Here is a 27972-nt window from a genome sequence, read left to right as displayed (position 1 = left end):
GGGTGCTGTGTGAGATTATATACTGGGGGGTGCTGTGTGAGATTATATACTGGGGGCTGCTGTGTGAGATTATATACTGGGGGGGCTGCTGTGTGAGATTGTATACTGGGGGTTGCTGTGTGAGATTATATACTGGGGGGCTGCTGTGTGAGATTGTATGCTGGGGGGCTGCTGTGTGAGATTATATACTGGGGGGTTGCTGTGTGAGATTGTATGTTGGGGGGCTGCTGTGTGAGAGTATCTACTGGGGGGCTGCTGTGTGAGATTATATACTGGAGGGGTGCTGTGTGAGATTATATACTGGGGGGGTGCTGTGTGAGATTATATACTGGGGGGCTGCTGTGTGAGATTGTATGCTGGGGGGCTGCTGTGTGAGATTATATACTGGGGGGCTAATGTGTGAGATTGTATGTTGGGGGCTGCTGTGTGAGATTATATATTGGGGGGGTGATTCTGTGTGAGATTATATACTGGAGGGGTGCTGTGTGAGATTATATACTGGGGGGGCTGCTGTATAAGATTATATACTGGGAGAGTGCTGTGTGAGATTATATACTGGGGGGCTGCTGTGTGAGATTGTATGTTGGGGGGCTGCTGTGTGAGAGTATCTACTGGGGGGCTGCTGTGTGAGATTATATACTGGAGGGGTGCTGTGTGAGATTATATACTGGGGGGTGCTGTGTGAGATTATATACTGGGGGCTGCTGTGTGAGATTATATACTGGGGGGGCTGCTGTGTGAGATTGTATGCTGGGGGTTGCTGTGTGAGATTATATACTGGGGGGCTGCTGTGTGAGATTGTATGCTGGGGGGCTGCTGTGTGAGATTATATACTGGGGGGCTGCTGTGTGAGATTGTATGTTGGGGGGCTGCTGTGTGAGAGTATCTACTGGGGGGCTGCTGTGTGAGATTATATACTGGAGGGGTGCTGTGTGAGATTATATACTGGGGGGGTGCTGTGTGAGATTATATACTGGGGGCTGCTGTGTGAGATTATATACTGGGGGGGCTGCTGTGTGAGATTGTATGCTGGGGGTTGCTGTGTGAGATTATATACTGGGGGGCTGCTGTGTGAGATTGTATGCTGGGGGGCTGCTGTGTGAGATTATATACTGGGGGGCTGATGTGTGAGATTGTATGTTGGGGGGCTGATGTGTGAGATTGTATGTTGGGGGGCTGCTGTGTGAGATTATATACTGGGGGGTGATTCTGTGTGAGATTATATACTGGAGGGGTGCTGTGTGAGATTATATACTGGGGGGCTGCTGTATAAGATTATATACTGGGAGAGTGCTGTGTGAGATTATATACTGGGGGGGTGCTGTGTGAGATTATATACTGGGGGGGCTGCTGTATAAGATTATATACTGGGAGGGTGCTGTGTGAGATTATATACTGGGAGGGTGCTGTATAAGATTATATACTGGGGGGCTGCTGTGTGAGATTGTATGCTGTGGGGCTGCTGTGTGAGAATATATACTGGGGGGCTGCTGTGTGAGATTCTATATAGGGGGGGTGCTGTGTGAGATTATATACTGGGAGGGCTGCTGTGTGAGATTATATACTGGGGGCTGCTGTGTGAGATTATATACTGGGGGCTGCTGTGTGAGATTATATACTGGAGGGCTGCTGTGTGAGATTATATACTGGGGGGGCTGCTGTGTGAGATTAAATACTGGGGAGCCTGCTGTGTGAGATTATATACTGGGGGCTGCTGTGTGAGATTATATACTGGAGGGCTGCTGTGTGAGATTATATACTGGGGGGGCTGCTGTGTGAGATTAAATACTGGGGAGCCTGCTGTGTGAGATTATATACTGGGGGCTGCTGTGTGAGATTATATACTGGGGGGGGGCTGCTGTATAAGATTATATGCTGGGGGGGTGCTCTGTGAGATTATATACTGAGGGGGGCTGCTGTGTGAGATAATATACTGGGGGGGCTGCTGTGTGAGATTGTATGCTGGGGACTGCTGTGTGAGATTATATACTGGGGGGCTGCTGTGTGAGATTATATACTGGGCGGGTGCTGTGTGAGATTATATACTGGGAGGGCTGCTGTGTGAGATTATATACTGGGGGCTGCTGTGTGAGATTATATACTGGGGGGCTGCTGTGTGAGATTGTATGCTGGGGGGCTGCTGTGTGAGATTTTACAGGTCCTTCTAAAAAAATTAGCATATTGTGATAAAGTTCATTATTTTCTGTAATGTACTGATAAACATTAGACTTTCATATATTTTAGATTCATTACACACAACTGAAGTAGTTCAAGCCTTTTCTTGTTTTAATATTGATGATTTTGGCATACAGCTCATGAAAACCCAAAATTCCTATCTCAAAAAATTTGCATATTTCATCCGACCAATAAAAGAAAAGTGTTTTTAATACAAAAAAGTCAACCTTCAAATAATTAAGTTCAGTTATGCACTCAATACTCAATACTTGGTCGGGAATCCTTTTGCAGAAATGACTGCTTCAATGCGGCGTGGCATGGAGGCAATCAGCCTGTGGCACTGCTGAGGTGTTATGGAGGCCCAGGATGCTTCGATAGCGGCCTTAAGCTCATCCAGAGTGTTGGGTCTTGCGTCTCTCAACTTTCTCTTCCCAATATCCCATAGATTCTCTATGGGATTCAGGTCAGGAGAGTTGGCAGGCCAATTGAGCACAGTAATACCATGGTCAGTAAACCATTTACCAGTGGTTTTGGCACTGTGAGCAGGTGCCAGGTCGTGCTGAAAAATGAAATCTTCATCTCTATAAAGCTTTTCAGCAGATGGAAGCATGAAGTGCTCCAAAATCTCCTGATAGCTAGCTGCATTGACCCTGCCCTTGATAAAACACAGTGGACCAACACCAGCAGCTGACATGGCACCCCAGACCATCACTGACTGTGGGTACTTGACACTGGACTTCAGGCATTTTGGCATTTCCCTCTCCCCAGTCTTCCTCCAGACTCTAGCACCTTGATTTCCGAATGACATGCAAAATTTGCTTTCATCCGAAAAAAGTACTTTGGACCACTGAGCAACAGTCCAGTGCTGCTTCTCTGTAGCCCAGGTCAGGCGCTTCTGCCGCTGTTTCTGGTTCAAAAGTGGCTTGACCTGGGGAATGCGGAACCTGTAGCCCATTTCCTGCACACGCCTGTACACGGTGGCTCTGGATGTTTCTACTCCAGACTCAGTCCACTGCTTCCTAAGGTCCCCCAAGGTCTGGAATCGGTCCTTCTCCACAATCTTCCTCAGGGTCCGGTCACCTCTTCTCGTTGTGCAGCGTTTTCTGCCATACTTTTTCCTTCCCACAGACTTCCCACTGAGGTGCCTTGATACAGCACTCTGGGAAAAGCCTATTCGTTCAGAAATTTCTTTCTGTGTCTTACCCTCTTGCTTGAGGGTGTCAATGATGGCCTTCTGGACAGCAGTCAGGTCGGCAGTCTTACCCATGATTGCGGTTTTGAGTAATGAACCAGGCTGGGAGTTTTTAAAAGCCTCAGGAATCTTTTGCAGGTGTTTAGAGTTAATTAGTTGATTCAGACGATTAGGTTAATAGCTCGTTTAGAGAACCTTTTCATGATATGCTAATTTTTGAGATAGGAATTTTGGGTTTTCATGAGCTGTATGCCAAAATCATCAATATTAAAACAAGAAAAGGCTTGAACTACTTCAGTTGTGTGTAATGAATCTAAAATATATGAAAGTCTAATGTTTATCAGTACATTACAGAAAATAATGAACTTTATCACAATATGCTAATTTTTTGAGAAGGACCTGTATACTGGGGGCTGCTGTGTGAGATTATATACTGGGGGGGGGGGCTGCTGCATAAGATTATATGCTGGGGGGGCGCTGTGTGAGATTATATACTGTGGGGGGCTGCTGTGTGAGATTATAAACTGGGGGGGCTGCTGTGTGAGATTGTATGCTGGGGGCTGCTGTGTGAAATTATATACTGGGGGCTGCTGTGTGAGATTATATACTGGGGGGGCTGCTGTGTGAGATTGTATGCTGGGGGCTGCTGTGTGAAATTATATACTGGGGGCTGCTGTGTGAGATAATATACTGGAGGGGCTGCTGTGTGAGATTGTATGCTGGGGGCTGCTGTGTGAAATTATATACTGGGGGGCTGCTGTGTGAGATTGTATGCTGGGGGCTGCTGTGTGAAATTATATACTGGGGGCTGCTGTGTGAGATTATATACTGGGGGGGCTGCTGTGTGAGATTGTATGCTGGGGGCTGCTGTGTGAAATTATATACTGGGGGCTGCTGTGTGAGATAATATACTGGAGGGGCTGCTGTGTGAGATTGTATGTTGGGGGGCTGCTGTGTGGGAGTATATACTGGGGGGCTGCTGTGTGAGATTATATACTGGAGGGGCTGCTGTGTGAGATTGTATGTTGGGGGGCTACTGTGTGAGAGTATATACTGGGGGGCTGCTGTGTGAGATTATATGCTGGGGTGGCCCTGTGTGGGATTGTACCCTTACCCATAGTAAACTAACTACACAGATCGGATGCACAGAAATCCATCATTTTATTAATATGCAAATAAGTCTTAGCATACAATCCCACACACAACTCCCCCCCCCCCCCAGCATAATTCCACAAGACATTCCCCTTCATACAATCTCACACAGCAGCCCCTCCCCCCTTCATACAATCCCACACATTTTAGCACCCCAGAAGCGGTTCAGGGAAGACAGATGTAGCAGAGCTGTATTTAAAGTGATTCAAACTCAGTGCTGGTAGTAGAGAGGAAGACAGCTGTAGCAGAGCTCTATATGAAGCGGTTCAGGGAAGACAGATGTAGCAGAGCTGTATTTGAAGTGATTCAAACACAGTGCTGGTAGTGGAGAGGTAGACAGATGTAGCAGAGCTGTATAAGAATCAATTCAGGAAAGACAGATGTAGCAGAGCTGTATATGAAGCGGTTCAGGGAAGATAGATGTAGCACAGCTGTATTTGAAGTGATTGAAACTCAATGCTGGTAGTGCAGAGGAAGATAGATGTAGCAGAGCTGTATATGAAGCGGTTCAGGGAAGACAGATGTAGCAGAGCTGTATTAGAAGCGGTTTAGCCACAGTGCTGGTAGGGGACTGGGGAAAACAGATGTAGCAGAGCTGTATAAGAAGCGGTTCAGGGAAGACATGTAGCAGAGCTGTGTAAGAAGCGGTTCAGGGAAGACAGAAGTAGCAGAGCTGTATATGAAGCCGTTCAGCCACAGTGCTATTGGGGGAGGGGAAGACAGATGTAGCTAAGCTGTATCAGAAGCGGTTCAGCCACAGTGCTGGTAGGGGACTGGGGAAGACAGATGCTTTTGGGCTAAAGTATATTAGTGAATTATTGTTTTGCGACACAGATCGAGTTTGTAAAAGATAAGACAAGTTCTGTGTATAAAACTGTATTAGACTGCAGGAAAGCCACATGTTACTGTCTACTGAGCTCACTTATCACAGCTCTCTGAGTGACGATTCCCCAGAAGGGGGGAGGGGCCTCAAAGACACTGCAGGCTGCCAGACTGAGGACTCATTATATCCACATGAATGAGCATGCAAAGACTGAGTTCACAGTTTGATGTCATAAACAGGCATGGCCGGCCTTCACTCAAACTGCTTAAGCCCGCCCAGCCTTAGAAACATCAAACCAGGAAGTGAACAGCAGAGCTGGCTGCAGATGAGGATGAAATAGCAAGAAGGGAATACCCTTTTAAAGCATTTGTGGTTTCTCCTAAAAAAAAAAAATTGTACTTACCTCATCCAATTGAGCGTGAAGAGGCTAACACGCCAATCTTGCTTGAAGATCCAGTAAAAAATCTTGCCCAGCGCATGATGACGTCATCACACTGGCCAGCGTGGTGACCTGATACGTCACCGTGCACGAGATTCTGTGCAGGATCTTCAAGCAAGATGGCTGCGGCTGCCTATTTGCGCTCAAATGGATGAGATAAATATGATTTATTTTTTATTTTTACTGCCATTTCAGGGAAAATCAATTCGTTACCACTAAACATGAGAAAATTGGTAACTTTGACACACTCAACACTATCCTGAGGATAGGTCATTAATATATTTTACTGAATACCCCTTTAAATTCCCATTATTAAATGCATAGTGTATTTCCTATTACTACCAAGAATGTAGAAAATATCACGAATTTCAGAAATTGTATTCCAATGAATCTGGTTTAACCCCTTAAGGACCGGGCTATTTTTCACCTTAAGGACCAGACTGATTTTTGCAAATCTGACATGTGTCACTTCATGTGGTAATAACTTTGGAACGCTTTTACTTATCCAAGCCATTCAGAGATTGTTTTCTCGTACACATAGTGATGTCCCGAACTATTCGCCGGCGAACAGTTCCCGGCGAACATAGCTTGTTTGCGTTCGCCGCGGCGGGCGAACATATGCGATGTTCGGTCCGCCCCCTATACATCATCATTGAGCAAACTTTGACCCTGTACCTCACAGTCAGCGGACACATTCCAGCCAATCAGCATACCCTCCCTCCCAGACCCTCCCACCGCCTATCAAAAAGCAAGGACAGCATCCATCTTAGATTCATTCTGAAGCTGCAGTGTCACAAATTTGACTAAGTTGTAATCGCAATGCGATTAATACAGGTTATATTAATCGCTTTGCGAATTCAACTTAGAGCTGGGTTCCTAATGGTTGTATTGCTAGAATATAACCAAGATTGAGAATATAGTGCTATATTCGTTATATTCGTCAATTCTAGCAATACAACCATTAGGAACTCAGATCTAAGTTGTAATCGCAATGCGATTAATACAGGTTATATTAATCGCATTGTGAATTCAACTTACCACACTCTGCGTAAACTATGTAATTTTCCATGGGAGTTTTGCCATGGATCCCCCTCCGGCATGCCACAGTCCAGGTGTTAGTCCCCTTGAAACAACTTTTCCATCACTATTGTGGCCAGAAAGAGTCCCTGTGGGTTTTAAAATTCGCCTGCCTATTGAAGTCTATGGCGGTTCGCCCGGTTCGCCCGTTCGCGAACATTTGCGGAAATTTGCATTCGCCGTTTGCGAACGGAAAATTTTATGTTCGCGACATCTCTAGTGACACATTGTACTTCATGACAGTCATAAATTTGAGTCAATATCTTTCACCTTTATTTACGAAAAAATCCCAAATTTACCAAATATTTCGAAAAATTTGCAATTTTCAAAATTTCTATTTCTCTGCTTTTAAAACAGAAAGTGTTACTTCATAAACTATTTATTATTTAACATTCCCCATATATCTACTTTATGTTGGCATCATTTTGTAATTTTAGGATATTAGAAGGCTTAGAATTTTAGAAGCAATTTCCAAAAACCCACTTTTTTAAGGACCAGTTCAGGTCTGAAGTCACTTTGTGGGGCTTACATAGTGGAAACCCCCAATAAATGACCCCATTGTAGAAACTATACCCCTCAAGCTACTCAAAATGATTTTACAAACTTTGTTAACCCTTTAGAATTATAGGAAAATGGAGATGAAATTTCAAAATTTCCCTTTTTGGGCAGATTTTCCATTTTAATCCATTTTTTTCCTTTAACAGATCGAGGGTTAAGAGCAAGAAAAAAACTTTATATTTATTACCCTGGTTCTGCGGTTTACATAAACACCCCACATGTGGTCATAAACTCATGTAAGGGCACACGGCAGGGCGCAGAATAAAAGATGCGCCATATGGTTTTTGGAAGGCAGATTTTGCTGAACTGGTTTTTAGATGCCATGTCCCATTTGAAGCCCCCCTGATGCACCCTTACAGTAGAAACTCCCAAAAAGTTACCCAATTATGGAAACTAAAGGGATAAGGTGCCAGTTTAATTGGTACTATTTTGGGGTACATATGATTTTTAATTGCTCTATATTATGTTTTTTGCAAGGCAAGGTAACCAAAAAATGGCTGCTTTGGCACCGTTTTAATTTTTAATTTTTTACAACATTCATCTGACAGGGTAGATTATGCTATTTTATAGAGCAGGTTGTTACTGACGCAATAATATCAAACATGACTACTTTCTTTGTTTGTTTCAGTTTTACATAATTAAGCATTTTTGAGAAAAATGTTATGTTTTTGTGTCTCTACTTTCTGAACTCCAGATTTTTTTTTATTTTTCTGCCGATCGTCTTGTGCAGGGGCTCGTTTTTTGCAGGAAGAGTTGATGGTTTTATTGATACCATTTTTGGGTACATATGATTTTTTGATCATTCATTATTACACTTTATAGGGCAAGGTGACCCAAAAATTGGTTGTTTTAGCAGTTTTTATTTATTTATTTTGACAGCGTTTATCTGAGGGGTTAGGTCATGTGACATTTTTATAGAGCAGATCGTTACGAACGTGGAAATACCTAATATGTATACATTTTCTTATTTATTTAAATTTTACACAATAATAGCATTTTTGAAACAAAAAAAATGACTATGGTCTGAGAGCCAAAGCTTTTTATTTTTTGACCAATTGTCTTAGTTAGGGTATAATTTTTTGCGGGATGAGGTGACTGTTTTATTGCAACAAATTTGGGGGGCATACGCCTTTTTGATTGCTTGGTGTTGCACTTTATGTGATGTTAGGTGAAAAAAAATAGCTTTTTTGGCACTGTTTTAAATTTTTTTTTTTTACGGTGTTCAACTGAGGGGTTAGGTCATGTGATATTTTTATAGAGCAGGTTGTTACAGATGCGGCAATACTTAATATGTCTACTTTTTTTATTTATTTCACTTTAACACAATAATAGCAGTTTTGAAGCAAAAAAATCTTATTTTAGTGTCTCCATTGTCTGAGAGTTATAGTTTATTTTTTGTCTTAGTTAAGGTCTCATTTTTTGTGGGATGAGGTGACGGTTTAATTGGTACTATTTTGGGGGGCATATGCCTTTTTGATCGCTTGGTGTTGCAATTTTTGTGATGTAAGGTGACAAAAAATGGCTCTTTTTTGGTACTGTTTTGGGGGGCATATGCCTTTTTGATCGCTTGGTGTTGCAATTTTTGTGATGTAAGGTGACAAAAATGACTTTTTTTGGCACAGTTTTTATTTTTTTTACGGTGTTCATCTGAGGGGTTAGGTCATGTGATATTTCTATAGAGCTGGTTCTTACGGACTCGGCAATTCACTTTAACACAATAAGGCCTCTTTCACACGGGCGCTGCGGGAAAATGTGCGGGTGCGTTGCGGGAACACGCACGATTTTTCTGCGCGAGTGCAAAACATTGTAATGCGTTTTGCACTCGTGTGAGAAGAATCGCGCTTGTTTGGTACCCAAACCCGAACTTGGGATCGGTGTTCTGTAGATTGTATTATTTTCCCTTATAACATGGTTATAAGGGAAAATAATAGCATTCTGAATACAGAATGTAAAGTAAAATAGCGCTGGTGGGGTTAAAAAAAAATAATAATAATTTAACTCACCTTAGTCCACTTGATCGTGCAGCCCGGCATCTCTTCTGTCTTCTTTGCTCAACAGGACCTGTGGTGAGCATTCATTGCAGGAACAGGACCTGTGGGGACGTCACTCCGGTCATCACATGATCCATCACATGAGCCATCACCATGGTGAAAGATCATGTGATGGACCATGTGATAACTGGAGTGACGTCACCACAGGTCCTGTTCCTGCAATGAATGCTCACCACAGGTCCTGTTCAGCAAAGGAGACAGACGAGAACCCGGGCTGCGCGATCAAGTGGACTAAGGTGAGTTAAATTTTATTTTAATTTTTTTAACCCCTCCAGCGCTATTTCACTATGCATTCTGTATTCAGAATGCTATTATTTTTCCTTATAACCATGTTATAAGGGAAAATAATAATGATCGGGTCTCCATCCCGATCGTCTCCTAGCAACCGTGCGTGAAAATTGCACCGCATCCGCACTTGCTTGCGGATGCTTGCGATTTTCACGCAACCCCATTAATTTCTATGGGGCCTGCGTTACGTGAAAAACACACAAAGAGGAGCATGCTGCGATTTTCACGCAACGCATAAGTGATGCGTAAAAATCACCGCTCATGGTTACGACCACCCTACAATCCATCAGCGGTGGTCGTGCTTGAACACTATAGGAATGCATTGGAGAGGGGATCAGACCCCCAAAAGTGGGGCAGAAATAAAGTTTAAAAATAAAAATATAATATATAATTTAAAAAAAAAAAAGTTTCAAGTAAAAAAATAAAAAACGCCTCTATGCCCAGATTTTATAATAAAAAATAGAAAAAAAAGAAAAAACACACATATTAGGTATCGCCGCGTCCGTGACAACCGGCTAAATATATCACATGATCCTCCCCGTCCGATAAACACCATAAAAAAAAGAAAAATATATGTAAAAAAAAAAAACATTTTTGTCACCTTACATCACAAAAAGTGCAACACCAAGCAATCCAAAAGGCGTACGTCTCACAAAATGGTACCAATTTAACCGTCACCTCATCCCACAAAAAATTAGCCCTTACATAAGAAAATAAAAGCTCTCAGAACATGGAGACATTAAAACATAAATTTTTTGTTTAAAAAACGCTATTAGGCCCCTTTCACACGGGCGAGTATTCCGGCGGATGTGATGCGTGAGTTGAACGCATTGCACCCGAACTGAATCCCGACCCATTAATTTCTATGGGGCTGTGCACATGAGCGGTGATTTTCACGCATCACTTGCGTGAAAATCGCAGCATGCTCTATATTCTGCGTTTTTCACGCAACGCAGGCCCCATAGAAGTGAATGGGGTTGCGTGAAAATCGCAAGCATCCGCAAGCAAGTGCGGATGCGGTGCGATTTTTCACGCACGGTTGCTAGGAGACGATCGGGATGGAGACCCGATCATTATTATTTTCCCTTATAACATGGTTATAAGGGAAAATAATAGCATTCTGAATAGTAAACTAGCGCTGGAGGGGTTAAAAAAATAATAATAAAAATTTAACTTACCTTAGTCCACTTGATCGCGTAGCCCGGCATCTCCTTCTGTCTCCTTTGCTGAACAGGACCTGTGGTGAGCATTAATTACAGGTAAAGGACCTTTGGTGACGTCACTCCGGTCATCACATGATCCATCACATGATCTTTTACCATGGTGATGGATCATGTGATGACTGGAGTGACGTCACCAAAGGTCCTTTACCTGTAATGAATGCTCACCACAGAAGGAGACAGAAGGAGATGCCGGGCATCGCGATCAAGTGGACTAAGGTGAGTTAAATAATAATTATATTTTTTTTAACCCCTCCAGCGCTAGTTTACTATGCATTCTGTATTCAGAATGCTATTATTTTCCCTTATAACTATGTTATAAGGGGAAATAATACAATCTACAGAACACCGATCCCAATCCCGAACTTTTGTGAAGAAGTTCGGGTTTGGGTACCAAACATGCGCGATTTTTCTCACGTGAGTGCAAAACGCATTACAATGTTTTGCACTCGCGCTGAAAAATCGCGGGTGTTCCGTCAACGCACCCGCACATTTTACCGCAACGCCCGTGTGAACCCAGCCTAAAAGTGTCTGTTCCAGGCTTTGATCTGCACTCTGCAGATCAGAGCCTGAAATCAGGTAATGTGCCCTCATGCTCCCGGATCTGTGGGCCCCATCTGTGCCCTCCCTGTGCGCCTTTAACCCCCCGTGATCCCTGCCTCTTTGCTCCCATTCGCCATCTGTCCCCGCCTGCCCCTGATGCGTGTCCCCATCCATGTATCCTGCCCCCAACTGTGCCCCTGATGCGGTACCACCCCCATCCATGTATCCTGTGCCCCCTGCCCCGATGCGGTACACCTGCTGTATATGCTGACAATCTGCTTTAACCCCTTAGATTCAGTGGCATCCATGGGGTTAATAGAGGGAGGGGGCTCCCTCTCTTAACCATTGGGGCTGCTGTGCTGCGATGGCAGTGCCCGATGGTTGCCATGGCAACCAGACGCTTTGCAAAGGCGTCCGGTGTTGCCATCTACAGGAAATCTGATAGTACTATACTTTGCAATGCAAGAGCATTACAAAGTATAGTACAGCCATCAGCCCCACTGGATCTTCAAGATCCAAGTGAGACTTGATAAAAAAAAAGTGAAAATAAATAAATAAAAATGTAAATTGAAAATAAAATAAATTGCCTTTTCCTATAAAAAATGAAAAAATAAAATAGACATGTTAGGTATCACCGCGTCCGTAATGACAGTCTCTATAAATATATCACATGATCCACCCCGTCCGATAAACACCATAAAAAAAGGCATATGTCAAATAAAATGGTACCAATAAAAACGTCACCTCATCCCGCAAAAATGAGACCCTACATAAGAAAATTACTCAAGAAATAAAAAAAACTATAGCTCTCAGAAGATGGAGACACTAAAACATAATTTTTTTATTTCAAATATGCTATTATTGTGTTAAAGTGAAATAAAAAAAAAATGTGTACATATTAGGTATCGCCGCGTCCGTAACAACATGCTTGATGAAAATATCACATGACCTAACCCCTCAGATGAACACCGTTAAAACACCTTACATCACAAAAAGTGCAACACCAAGTGATCAAAAAGGCGTATGCCCCCTAAAATAGTTCCAATCAAACCATCACCTCATCCCTCAAAAAATTATACCCTACTTAAGACAATCGCCCAAAATATAAAACAGCTGTGGCTCTCAGATTGTGGAGACACTAAAACATAATTTTTTGGGTTTCAAAAATGCTATTATTGTGTAAAACTTAAATAAATAAGAAAAAGTATAAATATTAGGTATTGCCTTGTCCGTAACGATCTACTCTATAAAACTGTCACATGACCTAACCCCTCAGATGAATGCTGTAAAAATACTGAAAACCATTCCACAACAACCAATTTTTTGGTCACCTTGCCCCATAAAGTGTAATAATAAATGATCAAAAAATCCTATGTACCCAAAAATGGTACGATCGGCAGAAAAATAAAAAAATATGGAGTTCAGAAAATGGAGACACAAAAACATAATTTATTTTTCAAAAATGCTTTATTATGTAAAACTGAAACTAACAAACAAAGAAAGTAGACATATTTGATATCATTGTGTCTGTAACAACCTGCTCTATTAAAATAGCACATGATCTACCCTGTCAGATGAATCTTGTAATAAAATAAATAAATAAACGGTGCCAAAACAGCCATTTTTTGGTTACCTTGCCTCACAGAAAACATAATATAGAGCAATTAAAAATCATATGTACCCCAAAATAGTACCAATTAAACTGGCACCTTATCCCCTAGTGTCCAAAATTTTTGGGAGTTTCTACTGTAAGGGTGCATCAGGGGGGACATGGCATCTAAAAACCAATTCAGCTCAATCTGCCTTCCAAAAACCATATGGCATTCCTTTTCTTCTGCACCCTGCCGTGTGCCCTTACATCAGTTTACGACCACATGTGGGGTGTTTCTGTAAACCACAGAATCAGGGTAATAAACATTAAGTTTTGTTTGGCTGTTAACCCTCAATGTGTTAAAGAATAAAATGGATTAAAATGAAAAATCTGGCAATTTTTTTTTTAAATTTCATCACCATTTTCCTTTACTTCTTGTGGAACACCTAAAGGGTTAACAAAGTTTCTAAAATCAGTTTTGAGTAACTTGAGGGGTGTAGTTTCTACAATAGGGTAATTCATGGGGGAATTCACTATGTGAGCCCCACAAAGTGACTTCAGACCTGAACTGGTACTTAAAAAATGGGTTTTGGCAATTTTCTTAAAAGTTTGAGGCTGGGTTCACACCTGAGCGTTTTATAGCACGTTCCTACGCGCTGTAAAACGCTCAACAGGCAAAAACCAATGTTTCCCTATGGGCATGGCTCTCACCTGAGCGTTTTACAGCGCGTACGAACGCGCTGTAAAACACCCTACGCCCAAAGAAGTACAGGAGCTTCTTTGGGGCGTACGACGCGCGTTTCCAAAATACAAAAACGCCCCAAAATTCGCCCGATAAAAACGCCTGTAAACGGCGCATATCGAATACGCTCAGGTCTGAACCCAGCCTTAAGAATTGCTTCTAAACTTCTAAGCCTTCTAACATCCTAAAGAAATAAAATGACATTTACAAAATGATGCCAACATGAAGTAGACATATGGGAATTGTTAAGTAATAAATATTTGATGATGTATCACTTTCTGTTTTAAAAGCAGAGAAATTGAAATTTAGAAAAATGCAAATTTTTTAAAATTTTTGGTAAATTTTGGATTTTTTCATAAATAAAGGTGAAATATATTGACTCAACTTTATGACTGTCATGAAGTACAATGTGTCACGAGAAAACAATCTCAGAATGGCTTAGATAAATAAAAGTGTTCCAAAACTATTACCTCATAAAGTGGTGCATGTCAGATTTGTAAATTTTGACCTGGACACTGGGGCATTAATGACCATTGGCCATGAAAGGGTTAACTATGGTTCACTTCTGAAACTGAGCGAGAAAGGAGCAAAAATGTTTTCTAAATGTTATATTCTTCATATAAAACAAAAGAAATGGTTAACATGTATCCTTCATATCTCATGTTGCTGCACAGGTAAATAAAGCGCTGTATGGCCCATCTGATGGAACTGAAGTCATATTACTATCAGATGGAGAAGATAATTATGATACCAACGCTTGCGTCCAACAAATTTTAGCGAGCGGTGCCATAATTCATGTAATATTCGTCGGACCTAATGAAGAACCAAAACTTCAAGACATTGCAAAAACTACAGGTGAGCGCTCAATTTATTTTTTATAAAAAATCTACAGTTTGTACTAGATCTCATGCACTACCAGTGTAATATAACTACATGCCCTCTGAGTTGTACTGTATGGAGGCATATTATGGCAGCCATAGAAATCTAAGAGTCCTTACCCTAATTATGTATGCCTTTGATCTCACAGATTACATATGAATCTGACAAAGTTTTTTCCATTAGATCCCATATTAAATGGGTTGTCCCCACAGGACCGCCATTGATGATGGTCTACAACTAGTCATGTAACTGCTGCCGGCAATCACTAAAGTCTATGGAGAAGGTTTACTAAGACTGGCAGAGTCATATTACACTTTCTGTACACTGGAAACTTGCTTATATTGACCACCAGAAAACTGGCATAAAATGCAAGTAATGACCATAGAAACATACGACACAGAACTGCTTAAAAAAAAAATGTAGCACTTTCCTTAAAGGGGTTTCTGGGATTATCATATTAATGAGCTATTCTCAGATAGTGATGAGCGGCATAGGCAATATTAGTTTTCACGATATTTTGCAAATTTTCCGAATAATATTCACAATTAATTCTAGAATTCACAATCTCCAGTCATTATTTTCACAATTGCGCAAATCAGCACTAATGATGCGTATATTTTTTGCGCAATACATGCAACTTCACATTTTATCAGGTCTGTCAAGTATTGTTGTGACATAACAGCACTATGGGCCAGATTTATCATTAGCTCAGGTCAGAATAATGGAGTGAAAAAGTCCCAAAAAAGTCCCAAACGCTAAAACTGCGCACAAATTTGCGACTTTTTTCTGCTCTGCACTATGCTCGCCAGTTTTCTGAAAGTGGGCGTGTTTTCTTATGTAAATGAATCTCTAGACAGATTTACTATTGGGACTATTTAAAAAGTCTCAAAAAAGTCGCAAAAAAGTCGCAATTTCACTCCAGTGAGGACCATGCTTATCTTATGAGACTTTTTAATAGAACATGCGACTTTTTCATAAAAACGTGCGACATTTTCGTAAAGATGTGCGACTTTTGTAAAGCTGCTTACTGACGGATAAACTGCTACTGTCAAACCACATTTATTACAGTCTTAAAGGGCCGATCATAAATCTGACTTGGCTAAAACTGACTTTAGCCATATGTGAAAGTGGAGTGAGCTGTCAGAGCAATGATAAATCTGGCCCTATGTCTGTAGCATGTATGTATGTATGGACAGCAGAGAAACTGTAATTCCTATCACACTACCTAACACCCTGCACAGCTACACTATATCACGATCTAACCTACACTGACTATCTCCCACTAACTATCTGTATTATATATATAAGCTATCTAACTGTCTAATGTAATGACACAGCAAAGAACAGAGCACAGCAATGACACTGCTCTCTCTCAGATCTGCAAAAGACTGCAGAAAATGGCTGCTGGGGAGGTTCTTATATAGTAAGGGGTAGGCAACTTTCCTTTCCTGTGAGCATTAGGTGGGCCGAGGTAAATACAGTTCTGGTTACTCACGGTTATGTCGTCCCTGGGCAGGCCTGCACAAGTGATGAGGAGAATGACACAGGAATTCTCTGGGGCACACTCTGGTGTAAGGGACACAGGCCAGATGGTGGTTCGAGGTGCCCTTGATGGTCTGTATTAATGTGCCTATGGCAAGGTCCCTTGTAGTCGTGACGCCAGTACCTTTTATGGTGGTACAACCATTTACTGTAGTGTTAACTGAGGAATTCTAGACTGAGACAAGGATGATACAATCCAGCTTATAACTTTTACTTGCTCCTGGCAACGGTTACATCCAAGTATAAAACAGTCTCTAGTACATCCAGATATGAAATACAGTCTCTTTAAGAGAGACAGAGGTAAAGCTGCAAGAGGTACACTGCTCACAGGTGTGATGTCTGTCTCTCAGGCTATTAATGATATAGGTTTTATGCTTACTGGTAGAGGACTTCTATGCTGGTCCTTATTATCCCAGTGCAGGTTAGTGAGGCTGCCGGAGGCTGGTAAATCCTTCACTTTTAACTCCAAAGGTCCTAAGGCGCGTATAGCGATGGCTGTAACCCTTTGGGTCTCTATTTCTTTAGTGCTTTCTGGATTAATATCCTTTTCTGAAGCTAAACTTCTAGCTGATGTCCACTAACTCTTAGCAGAGTTCTGAGCTGGATGTGGACCACTTCAGCTCAGGGCTGAAGACTCAAGACTGAAAACTAAGACACACACTGCCTAACTAGGCCTGAGCTGGGCTATATACAGTATATATATGGGATGTGTTGTCTCCCCCTAGTGGTAGGCTCAGTGTAATAGAATCTAACACACCTGTAGGCAGGGATTATGCATAAAGATGCACTGCAGCATAAAACAGGTTATACAGTTCTGATCAAAAGTTTAAGACCACTTGAAAAATGGCAAAAAATCATATTTAGCATGGCTGGATCTTAACTAGGTTTCAAGTAGAGCTTCAACATGCAACAAGAAGAAATGGGAGTGAGACAAAAAATTTTTGAGCATTCAATTTAATGAAAACAACGAATAAACTGAAACAGGCTGTTTTTCAGCTGATCAAAAGTTTAGGACCACACCTCCAAAAAAAAAACTAAACCCCCCCCAAAACAGAAATCCAACTTCCAAACATGAACTCAGTAATGAGTAGCTCCGCCGTTATTGTTTATCACTTCCAAAATTCGTTTCGGCATGCTTGATGCAAGCGTTTCCATGAGGTAAGTGGGAACATTTCTCCAAGTGGTAAAGACGGCCGCACAAAGGCCATCTACTGTCTGGAACTGTTGTCCATTTTTGTAAACTTCTCTTGCCATCCATCCATCCCCAAAGGTTCTCAATTGGATTTAGATCAGGGGAACACGCAGGATGGGCCAAAAGAGTGATGTTATTCTCCTGGAAGAAGTCCCTTGTCCTGCGGGCATTGTGTACTGTAGCGTTGTCCTGTTAAAAAACCCAGTCGTTACCACACAGACGAGGGCCCTCCGTCCTGAGGAATGCTCTCTGCAACATCTGGACATAGCCAGTGGCCGTTTGACGCCCCTGCACTAAGCTCCATTGTTCCACTGAAGGAAAAAGCACCCCAGACCATTATGGCGCCCCCTCCACTGTGGCGCGTAGAAAACATCTCAGGTGGTATCTGCTTGTCATGCCAGTAACGTTGGAAACCATCAGGACCATCAAGGTTAAATTTTTTCTCATCAGACAATAAAACTTTCTTCCACCTTTGAATGTCCCATGTTTGGTGCTCTCTTGCAAAGTCCAAACGAGCAGTTCTGTGGCGTTCAAGGAGACGAGGTCTTTGAAGACGTTTTTTGTTTTTGAAGCCCTTTAGTCTCAGATGCCGTCTGATGGTTATGGGGCTGCAGTCAGCACCAGTAAGGGCCTTAATTGGGGTCGAGGATCGTCCAGTGTCTTGACGGGCAGCCAATTGGATCCTCCGGCTCAGTGCTGATGAAATTTTTTTGGGTCTTCCACTTGACTTTTTAGTTCCATAAGGCCTCATGCACACGACCGTTGTGTGCACCAGTGGCCGTTGTGCCGTTTTCCGTTTTTTTTTCGCGGACCCATTGACTTTCAATGGGTCCGTGGAAAAATCGGAAAATGCACCGTTTTGCAGCCGCATCCGTGATCCGTGTTTCCTGGCCGTGAAAAAAATATGACCTGTCCTATTTTTTTCACGGCCAACGGTTCACGGACCCATTCAAGTCAATGGGTCCGTGAAAGAACACGGATGCACACAAGATTGGCATCCGTGTCCGTGATCCGTGGCCGTAGGTTAGTTTTTATACAGACGGATCCGAAGATCCGTCTGCATAAAGCTTTTTCAAAGCTGAGTTTTCACTTCGTGAAAACTCAGAACCGACAGTATATTCTAACACAGAAGCGTTCCCATGGTGATGGGGACCCTTCTAGTTAGAATACACTACAAACTGTGTACAAGACTGCCCCCTGCTGCCTGGCAGCACCCGATCTCTTACAGGGGGCCGTGATCAGCACAATTAACCCCTTCAGGTGCGGCACCTGAAAGGGTTAATTGTACTATCATATCCCCCTGTAAGAGATCAGGGCTGCCAGGCAGCAGGGGGCAGACCCCCCCCCCCCTCCCCAGTTTGAATATCATTGATGGCCAGTGCGGCCCCCCCCCCTCTATTGTAATAATAGGTTGGTGGCCAGTGCGGCCCCCCCCTCCCTCTATTGTAATAATTCGTTGGTGGCACAGTGTGCGCCCCCCCCTCCCTCCCTCTATTGTAATAATTCGTTGGTGGCACAGTGTGCGCCCCCCATCGGCCCCCCCTCCCTCTATAGCATTAACAACATTGGTGGCCAGTGTGCGGCCTTCCATCTCCCCCCCCCCCCATCATTGGTGGCAGCGGAGTTCCGATCGGAGTCCCAGTTTAATCGCTGGGGCTCCGATCGGTAACCATGGCAACCAGGACGCTACTACAGTCCTGGTTGCCATGGTTACTTAGCAATAGTACAATAGTAGAAGATTCATACTTACCTGCTGCTGCGATGTTCGTGTCCGGCCGGGAGCTCCACCTACTGGTAAGTGACAGCCTCAGGTCTGTGCGTCGCATTGCTAAATGAACTGTCACTTACCAGTAGGAGGAGCTCCCGGCCGGACACGAACATCGCAGCTCCCAGGTAAGTATGAATCTTTTACTATTGTACTATTGCTAGTAACCCGCTGCCACCAATGATCGGGGGGGGGGGGGGGGATGGGAGGCCGCACACTGGCCACCAATGTTGTTAATGCTATAGAGGGAGGGGGGGCCGATGGGGGGCGCACACTGTGCCACCAACGATTTATTACAATAGAGGGAGGGAGGGGGGGGAGGTGGGGGCGCACACTGTGCCACCAACGATTTATTACAATAGAGGGAGGAAGGGGGGGGGCGCACACTGTGCCACCAACGATTTATTACAATAGAGGGAGGAAGGGGGGGGCGCACACTGTGCCACCAACGATTTATTACAATAGAGGGAGGAAGGGGGGGGCGGGGGGGCGCACACTGTGCCACCAACGAATTATTACAATAGAGGGAGGAAGGCGGGGGGGGGGCCGCACTGGCCACCAATGATATTCAAACTGGGGAGGGGGGGGTCTGCCCCCTGCTGCCTGGCAGCCCTGATCTCTTACAGAGGGATATGATAGTACAATTAACCCCTTCAGGTGCGGCACTTGAGGGGTTAATTGTGCTGATCACGGCCCCCTGTAAGAGATCGGGTGCTACCAGGCAGCAGGGGGCAGTCTTGTACACAGTTTGTAGTGTATTCTAAGGCCTCATGCACACGACCGTTTTTTTTTTTTGCGGTCCGCAAAAAGGGTTTCCGTTGTTCCGTGATCCGTGTCCGTTTTTTCATCCGTGGGTCTTCCTTGATTTTTGGAGGATCCACGGACATGAAAAGTGAAAAAAAAAACTAAGTCAAGTTTGCATTGAAAATGATAGGAAAAACGGACACGGATCACGGACACGGATCACGGACACGGATGACTATCTTATGTGCATCCGTGATTTTTCACGGACCCATTGACTTGAATGGGTCAGTGAACCGTTGTCCGTGAAAAAAATAGGACAGGTCATATTTTTTTCACTGACTGGAAAAACGGATCACGGACGCGGAAGCCAAACGGTGCATTTTCCGATTTTTCCACGGACCCATTGAAAGTCAATGGGTCCGCGAAAAAAACGGAAAACGGAACAACGGCCGCGGATGCACACAACGGTCGTGTGCATGAGGCCTAACTAGAAGCGTCCCCATCACCATGGGAACGCTTCTGTGTTAGAATATACTGTCGGAAATGAGGTTTCACGATCTAACTCATATCCGACAGTATATTCTAACATAGAGGCGTTCCCATGGTGATGGGGACGCTTCAAGTTAAAATATACCATCGGATTGGAGAAAACTCCGATCCGATGGTATAAAAGGGACTCCAGACTTTACATTGAAAGTCAATGGGGACGGATCCGTTTGAAATGGCACCATATTGTGTCAACGTCAAACGGATCCGTCCCCATTGACTTGCATTGTAATTCAGGACGGATCCGTTTGGCTCCGCACGGCCAGGCGGACACCAAAACGACTTTTTTTTCATGTCCGTGGATCCTCCAAAAATCAAGGAAGACCCACGGACGAAAAAACGGTCACGGATCACGGGAAAACGGAACCCCGTTTTGCGGACCGCAAAAAAATACGGTCGTGTGCATGAGGCCTAACCCTCAGGATCATTTAAGAAATTCCAAATGACTGTCTTACTGCGTCCCACCTCAGCAGCGATGACGCGCTGTGAGAGACCCTGCTTATGCAGTTCAACAACCCGACCACGTTCAAAAAGGGAGAGTTTTTTTGCCTTTGCCATCACAACATGTGACTACCTGACAGAAAATGACAATGAATCCACATCTTTGCACAGATTTAGCCTTTTAAAGGCATGTGGTCCTAAACTTTTGATCACCTGAAAAACAGCCTGCTTCAGTTTATTTGTTGTTTTCATTAAATTGAATGCTCAAAAAAAATTTTGTCTCACTCCCATTTCTTCTTGTTGCATGTTGAAGCTCTACTTGGAACCTTGTTAAGATCCAGCCATGCTAAATATGATTTTTTTGCCACTTTTCAAGTGGTCTTAAACTTTTGATCAGGACTGTATAAAGCATACAAAGCATACCACTACAACTTTGCAGTACCCACGTGGGCAGTGGGACACTGCACGAATATATAGCACTATATTCTAGATTTTTGAGAATTCTCGAAGTGCCGATATTCGCGATAAAAATTTGCGATTAGAATATTCGCGATCAACACTATTTTCAGATTGGTCATCAATATGAGATTAGTGGGGTCAGACTCCAGGGACCCCCACCGATCCATTGTATAGAGACGCTGTGGTGCTCAGTGAGTGCTGAGGCCTCTTTGTAGACCAGTGACGTCCCGTTTATAGGTCACATGCCGGGTGCTTCAAATACAGCCACGCTAGTTTTCCCGATTCTAGACCAGATTCTTTTAGGGACAGCAGATCTAGGCTGTAGAGATACTTAGGAGACATCCACCAACATTGATTATTAGACCTACCCAGCGAACCGAAAAAATATATGCTGACCTAGTTACACCTAGTCACCCCCATTATTATTCTTTTAAACAATTACCATCCGATTTATCTTAATAACTGTAATTGAAAGTTACGGTTTAACCTTTTAAGGTATACTCAGATCACATTTGATAATGCCCTAGGAGCAGCTCAATCCCATTCAAGTAAATGGCCCTGAGCTGTTATACAAAGCACAGCTGCTATCAAATGGGCCTGAAGATAGGTCATCAATTTGATAATCCCAGAAAACTTCTTTAATGCCGCTTTTCACCATCACCTCTCTCGGCATCATGTGACTGCTTAATGTGGGAAAGCCCATACTTTACCCACAGTAGTGACCGACCTGCAGTCTACAAAAGGACTAGTTGTGGGCTGGTAGTCAGACAGGGATCACATGACACAGCTGCCATGATGAATGGGTTCAAAATGTATGGATGCTACTAAGCTGGGATAAAACAAGTTAAACTGCAAGAATATTGCTGGAGAATTAGTATTATATGTGCAGGAGTGCTTCTTTAACAGTTCAGAGCAGATGAATTGTTAACCCTTTCCATAAGGGCTCGTTCACACAAACGTTTTTGCGTTCCGTATACAGGCCGTTTTTTGAGTTCCGTATACGGTCTGTATATGGAACCATTCATTTCAATGGTTCCGCAAAAAAAAACGGAATGTACTCCGTATGCATTCCGTTTCCATATTTCCATTCCGTTCAAAGATAGAACATGTCCTATTATTGACCGCAAATCACATTCCGTGGCTCTATTTAAGTCAATGGGTCCGCCAAAAAAAACGGAACACATACGGAATGTACTCCGTATGTCTTCAGTATCTGTTCCCTTTTTGCGGAACCATCTTTTGAAAATTTTATGCCCAGACAAATTTTTTCTATGTAATTACTGTATACTATATATGCCATACTGAAAAACAGAACAGAAAAATGGAATTGAACCGGAAACACTCCTAAAACAAAAAACGGAAAAACGTATCCGTTAAAAACAGCCCACGAAAGAATAAGCCATACGGTCGTGTGAACAAGCCCTAAGAAGAAAGAAAGTAGCAGCACTCACCAACAAAATTGCAATCCTTTAGGGCTCGTTCACACGACCATATGGCTTTTTCAGTGTTTTGTTTCAGTAGTGTTCCTGGTTCCATTCCGTTTTTGTTCTGTTTTTCCGTATGGCATTAACAGTAATTACATAGAAAAAATTGGGCTGGGCATAAAATTTTCAATAGATGGTTCCGCAAAAACGGAACGGATACGGAAGACATATGGAGTAAGTTCCATATGAGTTTTTTTTTTTGCGGACCCATTGACTTGAATGGAGCCACGGAACGTAATTTGCGAGGAATAATAGGACATGTTCTATCTTTGAACGGAATGGAAAAACGGAAATACGGAATGCATACGGAGTACATTCAGTTTTTTTTGTGGAACTATTAAAATGAATGGTTTCGTATACGGAACGCAAAAAACGTTTGTGTGAACGAGCCCTTATTGCAATGAAATATCCATACAGTTTAGGTATGCGGGCAACATCATAGAGCAGCGACGGCCATTCGGTGTGGTCTGCGCTTTGTCTAGCCTCGTTTACTCCTTCCTCTCCACACCAATAGCAATGTGGTGGGGCACTATGCTGGCATTGCAGTGTGGGCTCCATGACAGGCAATGTTGTGGGGTACTGTGGTAGTGTACATGTGCCATATCACCTGAATATTATCCATGGGAAATGTATAGAAAAAAAAATATTTTCTCTTCTTTCATGCTTCTTAGGGCTTGTGCATATGACCTTATCCGTTTCATAGTCCGCAAATTGCAGATCCGCAAAACATGGATTCCAGTCAGGTGCATGCCACCATTTTCTTCAAACTCTTTTAGAAACGTCCTATCTTTGTCTGCAAAATATTTTTTGTGGCACTCCACAACGGACATACCATGTGCTGTCCACATCTTTTGTGGCCCCTTCGAAAAGAGTGGGCCCGCATCTAATCCACAAAAAGCGCAGATCGGATGTAGCCTGAACATATGGTCGTGCGCATGTGACCCTTATTATGGGAAATGTCTTTTAGTCCAAGGAATAATATTGTCTGAAAAATATGGCAACTCATTAATAACAAGTACCATGCATATGGTTTTCAACGGACAGATAATCTGTGCACAGAGGAATAATGCAATTCTGGATTTCTTTCAGGTGGAAAAACGTTCTTATGCTCCGATAAAGTGGATGCAAATGGTTTAATTGATGCCTTCAGTTCAATCACAGCAAGTGATGGAGATATTATTAAACGGTCTATACAGGTGAATGTTTCAGTTTGCTCTATAGTATAATATTTTTGAGCCTATATCAGACCTAGCACAAGTTTTCCAATGCAACCATTTTGGTCAACATACACAGTCGAGTCATACTATTATAACCATTTACCATTTTCGACATTGGCAGCGCATAGGTCATAAAAGGGATGGCGTGGTGGGTATTTATGGTGTGCAATAGGCTGTACACATATCCCTCGCTGTTATGGGTAAAAGGGGCGATTTTTGAGCCTAGGGTGGCAGTATTTCAGAAAATTGAGCAGTTTGTGAATTGTTCACGTACCGCTGTGGAGCATGCTTGTTAAGAAAAGGCCGTTTAGCTGATCCTTTCTACATAACCATGTTAGTGAAGGCGCTACTGCATCTACAAAAAGAAGGGGAGTGAGCACTCACAACACTCGGACCACAGGATATTGGGATCAATATGATATTTAATAGGACCTAATGGATCCAATCACATACATATAATACAATTGATTCAATAAAAACACTAAAATTGACCAGAAAATGAAAATAAAACTGATCGGTACCGATGTATACACTGACAAGGGATAAATAACACAATTCAGCAGACCATTATAACATTCAAGTTGCTCCTGGTACTGGTAGTACCACGAAAAGTGTCCAGAGTAAAAGGCCACAAGCGGACCCTGTATGACCGCAGACCGCTTCTCAGAAAAGTAGTTATCACGGACAGTTTGCAAAAAGTCTTGTACCAATATAGTGGATTCAATGTCCCATATAGTGCTCCGTGATTGTTTGTAAATAGTATTACACTCCTTCCCGGTTCATAAATAGAAATACAGCCGCTCAGGGTAGTATACTGCAACTACTTCACTCGGAGAAAAAGGTTCCTACCTGGTTCTTGATGTCCGCTCCCGCTACCGCGTCTCAGAATCTTCCACGAGAGGCGAGCTGCGCCGGCTGCTTCGGCGTCTAGCGTCAGCCGTCCCGTACTGATGACGTCGTACTATCGCGGGATTAAACAGGCAGTGGTGGTACCTTAGTCAGATCCGTAGTCTGTATAGTAGAGCGGTCTCTATGCAAATATTTCTCCTTTATAACTTCTTATCGCATGGCCATGCAACGGAGATCCAAAAGATTAGGTGGACGCTTCTCTCCTTAGCACCAGACGCGTTTCGGGGCGTCTGCACCCCTTCCTCAGTGGTTGAAGCGCCACTCATACCTCTCCACCTTTTATAGTCTATTAGGTAATCTCAAAAATCCGGATCCTGGGTTCATTTTAGCAAGATTCCATCATTGCGGTTTTCATGCGGTTCAGTTGCGGTTTTTCAACTCAGATGCGTTTTTTCTCATAATACATCCTGTACAATCCAGGATTATGTCATATTGTGTTTCAAAATAAAACTGATTAGTTCAAAAGAAGTTTATAATCACAGCAAAAATATTGGATTGTCACACTAGAATTTTAGTGAACATGTTATTTTTTGTAAAAAAAAAAAAATTCAATTATTTAACCGCAATAATAATATGGCAATCATAATGTCTTTATGATAGCTGTATTACTGAACACTTTGGACATTGCAGCAAAGATAATGGGTAGAATACAGCAACTAAGTCGCATTTGACATCAGTAACGCAAATTATAACTGTGTTAGTGAAGGTATTACTGCATCACGGTGTATAGTTTAAAAGAGTTTTTCACATCTCTACAAAAAAATTGCATTGTCACATCTGAGTTTTAGTGAAGGCCAGTATTACTGCAACAGATCGTGTAGTTCAACCACATTTCACTGCAATCATTGCATTATTACTATTATTAATGGCAATAGCAGTGGGAATTGTGTTTGTGACCTTCCTGACCGCCTCACGTAGATTTACATTGGCTGTCGGGTATTTAAAAATGGCACCCACATAAAAATAAAAAAGTTATGGGGCTCAGAATATGGCAATGCAAAGAAAAAAATTAGCTTTTTTCCAAATAATTTTCTAGTATTAAAATGCAAGAAAAACTATACATATGTGTAATTGTTGTAATCGTACTGACCCAGAGAATGAAAGTAATAGGTCAGTTTTACCAGATAGAAAACGCTGTAAAAACGAAACCTATAAAACTGTGGAGGTATTATGGTTTTTTATAACTCCACCCCATTTGGATAAAGAGGATGAGATTGTGAACTGCATGGCTTACTTCTCCTCTCAGTTACAGCAGGATGTGGTGGTTACCTCTGTTTGACACCATGCCTTGCGGCCAAGGGTAGGCATTTCCCCTGATTCTCCTCCTTGCAACCACAGAGAAGCCTTTCAGTTGCATGTGCTCTGTCATCACTGTCCCCTTCTAGTGGGGCACCTTCTTTTTTCCTAAGAAGAGGCAACAAAACCCCACCATGCACTATGGAAGATAGTCAGAGTGTCTCCTTGTTGATGAGTTGTGTGAGAAGTTTTTGGACTGCCCTGAGGAGGAGATTCAGGGGGAGTCGGGGAACCCCTTGCATAGCTGTGTTGGTGGTGGTGGTAGTAGTGGCACCTGTACCCACATTGGTGGTAGTGTTGAGCACGAATATTCGAATAGCGAATTTTTATTGCGAATATCGCCACTTAGAGAATTCGGGAATATTTAGAATGTAGTGCTATATATTCGTTATATCGAATATTCAGCATTTTTTTCCATCTGAACACATGATTCGAATCTGCTTCTTGCTTGTGGGCCAATGAGAAGGAAGCAATGTCAAGTTCACAACAATACTTAGTGCACCAATCAGTAATCTGTAGTCAGATTAAAATGTGAAGTTGCACGTAGTGCGAAAAAATATACTAATCACTGCCGATTAGCGCAATTGCGAATATATTGGAGGACTTGACTCTATCTGCATATAAAGCTATTGTAATGTTCTGCCGTGCCAGCCATTTTCTCCAGTCTCAGGAAACTTCTAACAGCTTGAAAAATGTAGCCAAAGTGACCCACGCCTGTATTTCGCGTTACAAATTTACATTATGTGATTTTTACATTGCTGATTTTTCGCACTCAATATAATAATCAAAAATTCGCGAAATTCGCGAATATATGACGAATATTCTACAAAATATTTGTGAAATATCGCAAATTCGAATATAGCCCCTGCCGCTCATCACTAATTGGTGGCAGTAGGGGAAATGGTAGTAACAGTTTCAAATACATGAATTAGGAGGGGGGTAAAGAGCTCATTATGACATGTATTAAGGCATTTGCCTGGATTTGTGGGAGGGGCTGAGGTCCGCCTTCAGCCTATTTAGGGCACCCCCCTTACCTGGCTCCTGCACCGTCTGAGGTCTGAGCTTTGTGAGAGGAAGTCGCTTGTTGGAGTTCTGAGGAATTTACCTGCGAGCCGCTGATTTTCTGAGAGCTTTCGTCGCCGTCTGGTTCTGGTTTTGAAGCATTGCTGTTCTTTTCCCAGCTTCACTCGGTTCACTGTGGGTCGCGTTTGCCCGTCAAACTGTGAGTTATTTCGTGCGGGTCAGCAGGGCCTCACGGTTGCCCCTTTACCGGTTCATCTCATTTCATCAATGCGCAGCAATGTCACGGTTTTCATGCAAGTCACCAGCATTCATTTCTGTCACACCTGTTTCATGCATATTCATTCACAAACCGCACCACCATTCCGGTCAACAGCTCTGGCAGCATGCGACCAATGGTTCGTGGATTAAATCCCCCCTTTTTCTGTGGTTCTTTTCACACACACTGCATCCATGTCACGGCTGCTCGCAGCAATCACCGGCAGCTCATTGCTCGTGCCTATTCTGGCGTCTCCCCACAGGACCGTCACTCCGGTCAGCTCCCTGATGGTTCCAGCCCATTCCCCATTTTCTGGTCATTTCATTGCACCCCTCAACATCCAACATTCATGCCCTCCTCCCCCTCCC

The 27972-nt window shown here is 42.9% G+C and overlaps 1 protein-coding gene across 1 annotated transcript in view; it reads left to right on the top strand.

Moving 5' to 3' along the window:
• The window catches only part of LOC120978990 (calcium-activated chloride channel regulator 1-like), a 126520-nt gene that overhangs the window by 39898 nt on the left and 58650 nt on the right, over positions 1–27972 (top strand). Inside the window, exons 8-9 of the mRNA XM_040407475.1 lie at positions 14526–14706; positions 23993–24099. Of these exons, the coding sequence (XP_040263409.1) occupies positions 14526–14706; positions 23993–24099 (288 nt within the window). The remainder of the gene's footprint in view (positions 1–14525; positions 14707–23992; positions 24100–27972) is intronic.

This window comes from Bufo bufo, chromosome 9 (genome assembly GCF_905171765.1).
Source record: "Bufo bufo chromosome 9, aBufBuf1.1, whole genome shotgun sequence".
NCBI classification, from domain to species: domain Eukaryota; kingdom Metazoa; phylum Chordata; class Amphibia; order Anura; family Bufonidae; genus Bufo; species Bufo bufo.
This window is presented reverse-complemented; position numbering and strand designations above follow the sequence as displayed.